Source organism: Myotis yumanensis, unplaced genomic scaffold, assembly GCF_028538775.1.
Source record: "Myotis yumanensis isolate MYYU_CA2020_CCGP unplaced genomic scaffold, mMyoYum1.0.hap1 SCAF_1, whole genome shotgun sequence".
In the NCBI taxonomy this organism is placed as follows: Eukaryota; Metazoa; Chordata; class Mammalia; order Chiroptera; family Vespertilionidae; genus Myotis; species Myotis yumanensis.
The window spans coordinates 168916693-168931441 of NW_027223752.1; the positions used below are offsets into that span (position 1 = coordinate 168916693).

Consider the following 14749-nt stretch of genomic DNA (forward strand, 5'->3'; position numbering starts at 1 on the left):
TCCTGCTGTTCAGGAAAGTCAGTTCACGGAACTGCCAACCCACTGGTGTACTGAGTACAGAGCTTGTCTTCTGTGGCACTTCCTCACCAGACAGCTGACAGGAGAAAAGTTGTATTTCTTCCTTCTCTCCTCAACCTCCTGGTCCTCAAAGAGCACAGTAAATGCATTTAAGTGTACAGATGTTTCAGGTCTCTACCAGTAATATTTTTTTACCTGCTTCTAAGCTCTAAGAAGCAGAGGTTTTATTTCAAAAAGATAACCCCAGTACTTGCCAGTAGCACCCTGCATGGAATTAACATGTGCTGTGTCACTGTAGCACAACAGTGAACGTTGATCACCGGCCTAGGGAGAGAGGGACATCATTGCTCAGGGGGGGGGGGGTTTGTTTCCTGTTGTTGTTTGTTTGTGTTTTTACCGTTATTGTGAGCTGTGACTTCATAGTTTCATTTTAATTTCATGTTGGTTTCGTTGGTGTGCTAGCTGCATGCTCTTGCTGTTGTATTGTGTCAAATGATTCTCTAACTTCCTTTGGAAAGCACTAATGAAAAGTGCTATTTCTCTTCTCTATTGTTGGGTTTTTTGTAAAGTTGCTCAAATGCTCTCAGGTATGGCGGCTCTGAATGGAGGACTTGGCGCCACGGGCTTGACGAATGGCACAGCAGGCACCATGGACGCCCTCACCCAGGCCTACTCAGGGATTCAGCAGTACGCAGCCGCGGCACTGCCCACTCTGTACAGCCAGAGCTTGCTGCAGCAGCAGAGCGCAGCGGGCAGCCAGAAGGAAGGTACGTGCCGCCCTCGGCCCAGGGCATGGCCTGGTGTGGCCAGCCCAATGGGCAGCATTCACCTTCACAGCATGTTTTCAAAGACATTAGACTGAGCCAGTATCATAGAGAAAGCCATTGTTTTATTTCTGTTATTTGTGTCTTTTTTTTTTTTTTTCAAGAAACCTGACAAACCTAAACCATTTGTTTTGATCTTCTTTCCTGTTCAGTCTTATATTTCTTTTATCTTTTGATTTAACGTTTCATCTACTTCTTAAGATGGATTTCTCACCCACTGTGTGTTTATACACAATTACTTAGTAGTTGCTGCCATCAAAAATTGCCAGGAACCCCCTCTCCCAAACCAGCATTACTTCCCCCCTTACACGAAACTCTTCCTCAGTGGGCAGGATGAAGCGCTCCAGTCCTGTGGGTGGAGCACTGTCCAGCCAGTCCTAGGTTCTCAGCCACACATGCTCTTACTAGGAGTAGGCGGTGGTTTCCAGGTTAATGATAAATCCACTGTTGGGATCGACTCTATATCTTTAATTGGGGGTCTTCTGGGAAAGCAAATTAAGTGATTGATTACCTTGCTTCCCTGCCAGTAAAGTAAAATGAATGCCAGGAAGTTAAAGTTCAGAATAAATTAAGGCTAATTATAAAATAGTTAATGAGCTAGTTGAAAAATAGTAAGAGCTTGTCTCTTTTTCTTCCTTCCTTTTGGTTTCTTCTTCCTTAATTGGAGTTGTTTTAAAAGCAGAATCTTCAACATTGCATTTATTCACTTTCTGACTTGTTAAGAATCCTATATAATAAAACCCTAATATGCAAATCGACCAAACGCCAAACAACCAGAATGACCGGTCGCTATGATGTGCACTGACCACCAGGGGGCAGACGCTCAATGCAGGAGCTGCCCCCTGGTGGTCAGTGCGCTCCCACAGGGGGAGCACTGCTCAGTCAGAAACCGGGCTGGCGAGCGCAGCGGCAGAAGCGGGAGTCTCCCCCGCCTCCGCGGCAGCGCTGAGAAGCAGTGAGCCAGTGGGCGGTAAGGAGTGAGGGGTCCCGGACTGCGAGAACGTGCAGGCCAGGCTGAGGGACCCCCTCCCCAGTGCACGAATGTCATGCACCGGGCCTCTAGTCTAGAATAAGAAGCTAGAATGGAGAAATACTGTGGACGTTTTTTTAAAGTTTCTTTCCCTTCTCCTTTACCCTCACCCCATAATTCCAAACTGGTTTTGTCTAATTACTTCGACTTTAAACATGGCATTCTATCATAAAGAAATAGAATAGTCTTACTTTAAAAAGTTGTGAATTTTAAAGGGGACACAGTTTTAAAGATACTCATATGTAAAAAAAAAAAAAAGGGCGGGGTGTCTATTATAAATAACAGATTGTTTAAAATAAAAGATTTGTGAAAATCTAAGTTACCTTTCATTATTTCAACGTTCTCTGTACTCCTAGTTGTGGCTGCTATTGTAGATTTTTTAACACACACACAGCTGTTCAGACAACTATTTCCCCAGGTGTGTGGAGATGCTATGTCATAAATACACAGCTTCACGGAGAAAAACTCATTTTGAGGTCCCTTTGTCTGGAGTCTGACTACAATGGTGACAAATAAGGGCAGCAGGAGGTCCTGTAAGGTAATGACTTCCTCAGAAGAGACCGTGAAAGCCAGTCCCCCCACTGGCGTTGTGGTTACCCCTCCATTACCCAGCCGCGTCTCTCAGTAAACTGTAGACCCTACGTTGCTGGGAAAATGTCACCAGAAGACTCAAAACCTCGTGGGTTAAGGATAAAGTCTGGGCCCTGAAATAACATCTCCTCAGCTGCTTTACCCCAGCCCTGCCCCAAATGTAGTCCCTACTTTGAGTCGTCAGGATTGCTTGTACAGTAGCAAACCCTCTGGGATTAATGTAAAATAGTTCGAAATGATGGTTGCCAAATGCAAATTACATATATTTAGGTATTTAGGCTACCAGTGGCATGGTGTAGGGTTTTCTATTTTTTTGTTGATGGTGTTTTTTGTAGTTATTTTTAATCACTTCTCATCTTTTCATACCTTCTGATCATCCTCTTCTCTCCTAGCTAACGTGAACTCAAGAATTATAAACCATCTTAATATTAGTTTAACTAAAATATAATGCAAAAGGCAAGTTATAATGGGAAGGAAAAAAATCTCATTACATAGAGTTTTAGATTTGCTACTACATGGTTCTGTCCTTTTTTCAGGAGAGTTGAAAGTCAGCTTGATGTTTAGTCGTGTGCCCTGGTGCATGTTAGCCCACAGGATCACATGTATAGCATATGTGCAGCATATGGTTTAAAATCTTCTGAAGGGTTATGGCATCCCTCTTGATCTAAATCCAGAAAAGCTGACCACCTTTCCCACCTAAATACCCTCTGGCCTCTTTCATACCTTCCCAAGCTTGCAGGAGGCAAATCTCACACACACACACACACACACACACACACACACACAGTAGGAAGCACTTCTGACACCCAACAGAAAGCCAGTGGTCTGATAGAAACCCCCAGGGCTTTATAGAAGTGCCCTGTGAGAACCACAAACATGAATGACAACCACCTGAGAGCAACATTATATATAACACTCACAAAAAAAAATCTTTGGTTATTGACCATTGGCATCTATGGCAGTAGCTGCCTTTCTTGCACCCAGAGAGGTTTTCCTTGTTGTCAACTTTTTTTTTTTTCATTTTAGTGTTAACAGTGTTGATGGGAAAAAATGGGGTGGGGGGGTCTGTAGTAGGAGATGGTGGCACTTTTGAGAAAGTGATGACTAAAGAAGACAAGCCTCCTTGGGTTGACCTGTCTTCATTTTTTCCTTGGGCCCCTTTCTGGCAGGAAGAGACACATTCAGACTCTAGCGCAGCCTAGCATGCCAGGATTGTCCACATAGACAGTAAATTTGCACTTTTCTCCCCAAGCTTCAGGAGGTGAGATGACCTCACAATTCAGATTAGGTACCATTAGTCCTCATTTGTGAGTTTGGGTCTTTTATTTGAAAGGAACATCCAGATTTGCCCGTATGTACACTGCAAAGGCTGGGTGTGGCAGAGTGCATTCAGAACATCCTTTTCCAGTGTTTTGGTTCTACATCTATTCACAGTTTGCATTTTTAAGAGTTTTCTTAACCCAGGAAACATTTGGGGATCAAAGCCTGCAGCTGTGTCCCTTCACACCCAGACTGCCTCTCTTGCCCTGGGGGGATGTGTCCCTGGAAATGTGAGTGATGCCGCAGGTAAACTGGTCACGCTGACACTTAAGAAAGAAGTTCTCGTGTCCAGCTTCAGAAATGTGCTTCAAGAAGTTTTCCAACGAAAAGCTCCTTTGTTAGAACACCCACTTTATGAAATTTTTTTGTAGAAAGAAACTGGTTTAACTTTTCTTTGATATTCATTCCTTTTTTTTTTTTGTACAGAGTTCTTTTACCCCATTTATATTTCTTTGACTCATTCCCATGGACTCGCTCCCCCACTGCAGCCTATTCCCTGGGCTTCTCAGTGGGGCCGCCAGTCCTGGGTCCTCTCCTGGGAATGCCAGTTAAGGTTCCGTGAACCAACTGCAGAGGTTACTTCACCAATTTTATGAACTCCCTTCCCTCCCAGACACCATGACTAGAGGCATCCCACTTGGGGCCTCTCCAGACCCTCTGGGAAAGAATGTGCCACTAGCCCCAGCACCCTTTGAGCTGGAAAGCGTTCTTGCCTATTATATATTAGAAGATAATTACCTTCTATCAGATCATTTGGATTCTCTCCTTTCTCCTCTTTTGCTCCTTTTAACCTTCAGATAGTTTTTGTGTAGGCAGCTAGAGAGGTGGGAGAATGAAATGGAAAGAACCTCTCCAGCCAGTACAGCTCACGTCTTCCTCACGCTGCCATTGTTTCTTGTATTTGTAGGAAGTGGTAGTTGAGAGTGAAGAGCCTGGCTTAGCTTAGTCTTTGACTCACTGCTGCAATTCATGCATTCATTTCCAAGGCCAATTCCCAGTGGTATAATTCCTATCACAGTTGTGAAACTCTAGCTACCTATTTTTCCCTGCCTTGACTCATTGCCAGTCATTTCTAATAAAGATGATTATTAGACTGTGTGTTAAGAGATTTGGCAAATCAAAACTGGATGGATAATTAGGTAAATGATTGAGAAATCCAAGCAGCATTACTGCTATATCCATTATTCTCAATTGCTGCAATTTGCTTAGAATGCACAGGACACTCTCTCCCCTGAGAGACACTCTATACATAGAGCCAAACACGGCCACCCAAGCAAAACCCGTGCCTGTGTTCTCCTCCCCCCCTCTATCCATGTCTGCCACCTTCACCCTATGAAGGGATTGAAATATTGCTCATGTGCAGTAAGAAAATGTGACCCACAGAAGATTATCAGTGAAAAAGAAGCTATTCTTAACCAGCATTTCTGAGGAAGTGATGAAAAGCTGGAGGATGTCTGCTTTCCTAAAAGACACATCAGCACATGATATTTCACCCATCCATTCCGTACTCTTTCAGCATGAGGGAAAGCGAATGCTTAGCCTGCCTGTTATGAAGGCACTCCTAAGAGGAGGCGGTGGGAACTAAGAAGCGAAGAATACCTTACTCTGATTTTTGTTTCCTCTTTAGGTCCAGAGGGTGCAAACCTCTTTATTTACCACCTTCCACAGGAGTTTGGAGACCAGGACATTCTGCAGATGTTCATGCCTTTTGGAAATGTTATCTCTGCTAAAGTCTTCATTGACAAACAGACCAATCTGAGCAAGTGCTTTGGTATGCAAAAGAAACCAAGCTAGACCATTACAGCACACCCCCAAGTGAGGAGTCATGGGAAGGAAGGTGTAAATGGCAAATACATTAGAAGTCAGGATAGAGCCTTCCCTGTGTGGTGGTGTTTTCTGGGTCTCTGGATCCATGTAAGCAGAGTTGGAAAAGTTATTTCATTAGAGAGAGAGAGACATAGCAGAAAGAGAGAGAGAGAGAGAGAGAGAGAAGGGCTGTAGAAAGAGGAAGGATCTAGGAAAGTAAACAAATGCCCATACCTCAGGTAATGTTGTATACTGTACTATGGGTATATCTTGCTACATGTGTCTACTAGTTGGTCATTGCAGAGCAACAGCAGTTTCTTTAAACCTCATAGACTGAACCACAAACTCTGCCCGGTGGGAATACGTTAATGACTTGCAGTTTAGGCTGTCCTGGGACAGAATGGCACTGTGGCCACCTTACTACTAGTTCCTCGCCCTGCCAGGTGCGATGTCACTGAGCCGCTGTGGATGCAGGTGACACTGCACCGGGGCCTGCTGTTCTGCACCTCAGTTCTGTGCACAGGAGTACACACCTCGTCCCAGGAGCCGAGTGCTCCGGCCGCCCTCACGTGCGGCAACAGCAGCACAGGGGTGGGGGGCTGGCTGACGGTGCTCGTGATCACAGGAAGCACCGTGTTGTGCTGGGATTCTGGAGCCAGAAGTCGGGATGCCGGGATCTGCAGACACTGCCTGGGCGGATGCAGAGCATGCAGGCGCCGGCACTGAGGACATGGGGAGACTCAGCTCCTGGCGGCTGGCTGCCATGCCCTCTGTCCTCAGGCAGCCAGGACTTTGCCTCCCCAGGCAGTTTTTGCCCCGAGAGAGGGAGGCACTAATGTTTCACACCAGGAGGAGAGCACTCATTACATTATTGCTTGTTTCCTTTTTTTCAAATCCTTGTAGTCCCCAGAGGAGTTAGAGGCCAGAATGTTCAGAGTCTCTATTACTCACGTGAGAAGTTCTGGCCCAGTTTGAGAAAGAACATTAGCTTGAGTCACCCCTCCAATTAACTAATTCGTGTTGGTAGTAGGTATTAACAGGAACATAATATAAAGTAGAATACCTATGGGCCAGTGGAAATACAAATAATATTCTATGGTATAAAGACAAACTCCAAAGGTTGGGGGTTCTCAGACAGCCAAAACTCAAAACTTAGTATCTGGCCAACTAATAATGGGCAACCAGAATGCTTTGGCTTCTAAATCTCCGTTATCATAGCATCTTTCTAATCTCTGTGCTACTGCCCAGGAAGGTCTGAAGCTTCTGTTGTTAGGGGAATTAGTATGTCAACCACTTCAGTCAGTTTTTACCCAAGTGGAAGGCTGTCAGCCTGAACCCATTACACCACGCGGCAAGCGTGTGAACCCTGTAATGGTTCAGGAGACCGGGAAATGGAAGTGAGTTGTTACACAGGGTGAGTTTCATAACGAGCTTACCTTTGGGAGCTTCCCTACACAGGTTTGAGCCAGACTTTTAGATTCCTCGCCACCAAACAATATCCCGGGTTCATCTGGAGATTGGAAAGGGATTGAGCTTCGTGGTTTGATTTTGAGAAAATACTGCTTTTAAAAGAGCTTATGTCACAGCCCACAAGCTACTTAACCAGTGTGTTCATAATAATGCAAGTTATAGAAATGAGTATCAGCAGACAATTATATTAGTATAATGGACGGTGTTTTCAATTTTTATTAAAAGACATAGCATCCCATACCGAGGTTTCTCAGTGGGTCAGTTTAATTTCTTGGGGAACCAGGTTTGGTAGTCATCAGGTAGGACCCTATTTTTCATCCTAACCTCTTGGCCAGGTTTTGTTATCCATTCCACCCTTGACCCATTCCCATTCTTCAATCATCTTGCTACTTCCTGATGAAAACTCACAGGGCAAGGAGAAAATCTGAGCAATTGTCTTAGATTCAAGATCACATTTATTGGGAATTAGATTTCAAAAAATGTTAACCACCATTTTGTGATATAGCCTGCCTTCTACTCATGTTTGTCAGCTAAGAACTCTGCTCAAGATATATTTATTTCCTTTTCTTCCTCCTCTAGTGTGTGAAGGAATTTTCTCTTTAACTTTAAACTTTAATAGTAGGTATATGGAGAAGCTTAACACATTAAGCGCCCTGTCAGTCACCGGTGACTGACACTATACTTTCCGTCCAGAAGACAAAACAGACTGGGCGCTTAACGTGTTAATACAGAACCGTCTGAACAGCTGATGTTCAGAACCGAAATGCAATTAGTATGAGAGCTTCCTTTCACTACCAAAAGTAAGTAGGGACTATACAAGCTCAACACTTTTGCATAGGCATTAACTAAAGAAACCATTGCGGCACCAGCACACCTGCCCTCTCCCACCCCCTGGTGCTAGAACAAACTGTATGATCAGAATTGTTTCCTAATCTTTACAGAGCATCATCAGTTTTTCAAAAGCATGCCCTTTCTCTCTTTTTTTTTTTTTTTTTTGGCGGTGTTGAAACAGAGGATTCTGGGAACTATGTTAGGATGGTTGTTAAGCCCTGAGCTGTTTAGACTGTTTATTTTCCAAGACTCCTGGGAATACAAGGGCAGCAATTTCCATTCTGTTGAACTCAGTGGAGCTTTGAAAATGGAAGTTAAGACAAGGAGAAAGGCCCAGCATTTCCCCTGGTTGCCAAGGTGCCTCTCAGTAATAATTCTACAATGTTAAAAATCAAGTGTGAGTTATTCTAGAGTTAACTCACTGAACCCATCCTGTAGCCAAACAGGTGTAGGCTCTGTGACATGGATGAACTAGAATGAAAGCTGGCCGGGGTGTCGGGCAGCACACTCCGTTAGCTGGCCCTTCCCTTAAGTATCCTGCCATTTAGGCTCTACCTGGTTGGGACATGGGAGCCTCTGGGCCCTCCCAGCCCCACATGTTTATACTTCTTATCTGAGCAGCACTTACGTTCCCGGGGTTCTTGCAGAAGGATTCCAAGGGACTTTAAACACAAGTGGTTTTAACTGAAATCAGTAAGCAAAGAGACTAAATTTACTCAAACATCTGAGTTGGAGATTAGCTTTCTGCAGAGGGGTTTTCTCATCAAACCCAATTACCCATCCAGCTCGCTTTTTCACTGCTTTTCAGTGGCAATTTCCAATGTTGCCCCTAAAACATGCCCTGTTCACCATGGGATTGGCCCATGTAACCCACCAATTGCAGTTACACTGTGCAGGGGGCCCCCGACCCCCCTTCTCTAGGCACCGCCTCTCCATCTTGATTTCTGCCTTCTTTCCCCTTCTGTTTTCCAGGTTTTGTTAGCTACGACAATCCAGTGTCTGCACAAGCTGCTATCCAGGCTATGAATGGCTTTCAGATTGGCATGAAACGCTTGAAGGTCCAGCTGAAGCGCTCCAAAAACGACAGCAAACCTTACTGATCCTAACCCCAGAGGCTCCCTGCTCTTGTTTTAGCTTTCTTAGGGTAAGTCCCACGAGCCAGCCTGTTCTCACAGGGAAGGCAGAGGAGGACCACATTGCCAACTTTTACCAAGAGAGACGGTTATTTTTACAATAAGGCCTCCATTTCCCCCTCCCACCCCCAATCCAGTTCGCCATATTTCAACTTGGGCTACCTTGTTTCTATGAGTAAACTCCTCCAGTTGTGCCACTGTATTCTCCTTTGTTTTGCAATTTGAATCTCCACTTTTTTTTTTTTCCGCTTTTTTTTTTTTTTTAAAGGAAAACATACATACACAAATAAATGACATCTTGATCATTTAAAAGGCAAACAAAGGCTAATGTGCAATTCTAACTCAGAGACCCCCTGGTGCCCTGAGAGCACTGCCTGGAGAATTCACCCCCTCCTGCCCTGTTTATCCCTAGGAGGGCACCAGCTGTTTAGAGGTCAAGGTGGTGGCCTAGAGCAAGAGAAAAGCCAGGAGAAGCACTTAAAACAATACAAACGTCTTTCCACTACATTTGGTTTGTTTTAATAAGTAGGCATTTATTTTAGGGTTCAAAGAAACATGACATTTATTGGTCAGGTTATTACACTGGTTGTCTATTTTGTTATTGTTTTATTTTAGTTTTTAGAAAGGATTAATGTAAAAAAGATTTAGAGATCTGTTTCTTAAAGCTACAGGGTTTAAAAATAAAATAACAATGAATGAAAATACTTGATGTTTCTTGAAAGATAAATTTAATAATAAATAATACATAAATAATACATAAATAAAAAAGAAAGCCACAGGCCTGTAAATTTTATTTGTAAAAAAAGCATTTCTATTTTTGTACAAAATTTTTACTGCCTCAGAAATAATGGAAGTTATTTATTGCCTATTGTTAACTTATTGGGTACCTAAAGAGCAGTTCTCTGTGCTAGTTAGATCCTTTTGAAGTAGTCTCTAAAGGAATCGTTCTAGGAATGGGTTTTTTTTTTTCACCGTTGAACCCTAGGCCTGAAGTTCATGCTTTATCCTCTTGTTGTTTGTATCTGTCTGATTATTTTGTTTGTAACTTCCATTATCTAGTTTACAGTTCAGTTGTCTGACTTTCCCCTTATGTTACATTTGTTGAAACTGGATCCTCCCCGTCCCTTGCCAGCCCCTCACCCCAAAACACTGGGAATCCATCCCCTCTCCCTCTCCGGATGGATTCTCTTGGGGTTCCATTGTGCTGTGATAAAGATTGTTAAGAAATGCAAATTATGTGGATGGCTAGTAGACTCCCTAATGACCTAAGATTTGCATTAGTTTTTCTCCTGCACCCTGAAGAGTGATTTTGTTGCTGCTGCGTAGACTCTGTGTAACTTTTTCCTCTCCCTTGTTTTCTCCCTAGACATCTTCATGCCTGTTAGTTCACCGTTTGCCTAGCATGTCCCTGTGGCGTCTCAAAAAAAAAAGTTTCATCGTCCCGTCATTGTTTCTGATGTCTTTCTGACCTCACATCATATTTGGTTCTCCTACTGACCTTTGATCTAGTTTGACCTTTGAAATTTGCATGTGACCTCATCTAGCTATGAATTCTGGGAAGTCAATGTGAAAAACATTGCTGCATTCATGCAAGACTGAAATTTATTATTAGAAAAAATAATTATAGAAAAAAACCTGTGGCAAAATGTTTTTCTTATTTTTTTTTTTTCTTTTCATAAAACAGACTTGAAAGTATTATACAGGGATTGGCATTCTTCCCGGTCACTGGTAACAATAGCAATATGTGTCCAGGGACACAGAATGTTGGTTTCTAACAGACTACTTCCAAAAACAGTTTGAGAAAAAAACTGTCTGATTTTAAGTCTCTAGAGGTCTGTAATAGTTTTTACATTTTTCAGGCAGTGTAAAGTTTTTTGATAAGGCCATTTTAGGTGGCTGACTTTCTCATTAAGATATATATATAGAACCACTTTTTGTAGATTAGTATAAGAAAAATATTTACCCTGTTTTGGGGCAAATGCTACCTATTTGTGTCACCTTTTGCTGAACTGACTCACAGTTAGACAATCCATGGTTTAATGCACATGAAATTACCTATATTTTATACTGTTTCAATGTACAGGAGAAAGGTTACTGTAAACTGTGTTGCGTTGGTGCTTCTGTGAATTAAGTTGTGGTTTCATCATGAGTCTTATGGTCTTAATGTTCTTTGTTGATAAGACAAGTTTAGAATTGATTTACTTAAAAAAGAATTTCAAAAAAAAAGTTGTTTGCTTAAAAAAAAAAAAATTTCATGTGAGGGGGGGAAAAAAAACTATTCCAGAATAAGTTTTGTGTTGGCTTGTAAAGCATTGATGTCATTTTTTTTTTTTTTATTGTGGACTATTTAGATGTGTTTGTGTTCAGCAAAATGTGATTTTTTTTTCTTTTAAAGAAAAAAAGTGAAAATATATAGTGCCAAATTCCAAAGGTACTTCCTTCCTAGAGCTTCAGTGTGTTTCTTGTGAGAAGTAATTTGATAACATGGGTATTTTATTATGTGTTTTGTATAAATCCCTAATATTTAAAAAACAAAAAACAGAAAAAAAAAGAGGTTAAAAAGTTTGTTAACTTGCTATCCTGTGGTCTTGTTGCCTGAAGTTGTTAATGTTTGTTATTTCTCTATGATGTTTTTTGTAAGACATTGTATAAGTGCCCATGTCTCACTTTTTTAACCACTCTGCACATCAATGCTGTGATGGCAACCTCACAATGTATTTTCTTCATAATATATGGAAACCTCTAAGGTGAGAAAGTTTTGAACTTTTAACCCTTTCTACCCAGAGCTATCTGGAATGTTGATAACTTTTATACTGTCATTTAGTTTGTTTTGGGGTGATTCTAATTTGGATTTTTCCCCCCTACATATATCTTCTCTGAGTTGTTTTTGTTTTTACTACTTTTTTATCCTTGGTTGAGATCCAAAAGAAAAAACTCCACAAGGCAAATCTGCAGGAAAAATATATAAGTATCTTTAACCCTCTCTGCTTTTTTCCCCCCTTCACCATTTTTTTTTTTTTTTACTTCTGATTATTTCTGGTCATTTTTAAAAAAAGAATTCTTAATGTGCTGCTAGAATTCCTTCTGTTTAAAAACAGTTTATTACGTAAACCTTCTGAGAGGGATGGTGGGTAGATTCAGCACCTAACTAAACCTTCAATTCTGTATGCTATTGAGATCAGATGTAGTGGTATGTTCCAGTTAAGGATTTTTCATATACCTTCCAGATAAATGATGTGGTAATGGGGTAGTTTTTTGAGGCATTTTTGCTTTTGTTTCCTAAATACTCCTAATTAATATTTCTAATCAGCCATTGTGCTGGGGATTTCTCTGACTCCGTGGGCACCTCTGATAAGCAAGGTGTCTGGAGTTAGTTGAGAGTCCTTTCCCCTTCATACGTGTCTGATTTTTTAATTGAATGCATGTACTGACCACTTAAGTAAAACTCAGTTCTCTATCCCAGTTACTGACCAAATACCTAGCATCAGTTCCTGCTGCCACTTTTTAAAGTGCCATGTTACTTTGACTTCTACTTCACGTAAACAGATCTCCTTGCTGTCCTGACAAAGCCCAGTGTCCTCCCAGCAGCCCCAATACAAACTCCTGCTCTCCTGAAAGCGGGCCCTGGAAGCTTCTTTGTCTCTAACGGAGTTCAGAAACTGCTGGCTCCCTGTCCTTCCTCCTTTTCCCACTCACCACCCCACTTGGTTTAATCTGTGTGTGGATGTGATAGCCCAGGGATGGAAAGGACTAGCCTCTAATGATGCAAAAAAAAAAAAAAAAAAAAAGTTTCCTTCTTACGGCACGTGCACTTATAACGACATGATTTGTATTATCCTCACACGTGTTTACTACTGCTGGGGCCTTCCTTCGTCCTTTGAGGGCTATTTTGTACTTCCTGCAGCAGTCAGCTGACACAAAAGTTATCACACACGTCTCTCTCGCGTATAGTATGTGGTGGTGTGTAGATACATGCATAGGAACACAAGAGAACACCATCTGAACTTCTTAGATTCGTTCTGAATCTCTTCATGTACCAGTCTCTACAGAGATCTCAAAACCGTTTTTTCTGATTTCTTCACTGAAGCAAACTGCCCTCCCCCTGCCCGCCTCTCTTTTCGCCCACCTGCACCTCCCCCCCGAGGAATGGAGTGCAGCTGACCAGAGGCTCAGGGTGGGCACTTTGAGTTGAGTGTTTCTTATTTTTGCAGGCAACTAAGACACACAGAGTGGGAAAGTCTGTTCTTCCTGGGTTATTGGGGGTATTTTTGGCATGTTTCATTGTTAAGAAGATAACCCTCCTCAGAGACAAGTTGTTCTTTTAGTCACTCTATCTTTTAATAACAAAAGGGAAAAGCTGCAAGGGTGCAAGGGCCTGTGCCAGAAGGAAAACACACAGCGAAACTGCTTTTTTAAAAATCAAGTGTAGAGGACAGTCATTTTTAAACTAAATTAGAGAATTGTGATCCAACGGCAGTCCTTAAGGCGGAACAAGTTCATCTTTCTTTCACCGTAGGGGTTCTAATTCTTTGGCTTGTGCTACTCTGGACTCATTTTACTGTTGTTTTTATTATTATCTTAAGTGCTAATTAACAAGAAGAAATAAAATTTTTAAAAAAACCTGTAGTTTCATTACCTTTTTGAATAATGTCATACAAAAAATGTATTTGTGTTTTTTTGTGCTGTGAGAATTGTTGTTTGTAGATTAATATCATTTTGTTTAGAATTACGAAATAGTTTTTAAATATTGTCTGAGAAAAGCCAAAGTTAATGCAACCTAGTGGAAACTGTAAGACCATTGAGTATTGTTTGTTTTATTGATGCATTTGAATTTTGTTGTTTGATGGAATTTGAGCCAAAAAAAAAAAAAAAATGCAGGCTTTCCTATTTCTACAATTGATTGTACTTATTATGCATTTTGTACCAGTGGAACTTTTTATACTGGAGATTAAAAAAATGGAAATTTTTGTGGCTTACTCTAGTGGGCCCCCTGACAATGACTGATTTCAAGTTTGATTTCTGATTGATAGAAAGAAAGTTGGTTTTCTTTTGAGAATTAAAAACTTTGGCTTGATTTCTTTTTTCCCTTTGCTTATATCTAGAATTAGAATTTTGTCTTAAAATACAGCGGTAAGTTTCACTTTTTATTCTGTATTGTGCAGTTACACAATAAGGTAATTAGATTTAGAAGTACTCAGTCACTTTAAGTGGATAAATGTATTAGTTAAAACTTTAGGGGTTTGCTTTTTGCTGTTTAGATCAAAGTTTTTTCTGATTCTTCTGTCCTCATTGTGAACATAACCGTGTAGTTGAAACAAACTTATTTTTGTAACGTATGTTATTGTGTGATGCAGTTTTTTGCTTCTGTCTCCAATATTAAACCATTTTCCTAATACTTGTGTCTCTCTCTGCGTGTTGTATTGTTGGTAGTCATTATATGTTGGTGATGCATCTACACACCTCACTGTTTCACGTATCTGTTTTTTTCTCTATGTTGTGTAAAAAGATACAGTCGATTCCACCTAAGTGAATATCTGATTTGGGGGAAGGAGAAACTGCACACCAGCCACCTCTGGTTTACGTCCAATGGCCCATTTTAACCACTGCTTCCACGATTTACACTGATTTCTGTGATTCACCTGCATAACTGCCTACACATTTGCCAAGACCTTATATTCTGACCGCACTGGGAAATGTCACCTCTTCTATCCTCTTCTGACCTCCCT

General features: G+C 41.4%; 1 protein-coding gene across 13 annotated transcripts in view; it reads left to right on the forward strand.

Annotated features, from left to right (window-relative positions):
* CELF2 (CUGBP Elav-like family member 2) overlaps positions 1-13361 on the forward strand; it is an 862326-nt gene extending 848965 nt beyond the window's left edge. For 8 of the 13 annotated variants that reach the window (XM_070391817.1, XM_070391760.1, XM_070391781.1 and 5 more), the window contains 3 exons: positions 588-785; positions 5411-5554; positions 8863-13361. In XM_070391817.1, coding sequence (XP_070247918.1) covers positions 588-785; positions 5411-5554; positions 8863-8990 — 470 coding nt within the window. In that variant the 3' untranslated portion in view covers positions 8991-13361. The remainder of the gene's footprint in view (positions 1-587; positions 786-5410; positions 5555-8862) is intronic. The other 5 variants (XM_070391740.1, XM_070391751.1, XM_070391803.1 and 2 more) reach the window with 2 other exon arrangements.
* The last annotated feature ends 1388 nt before the right edge of the window (positions 13362-14749 follow it).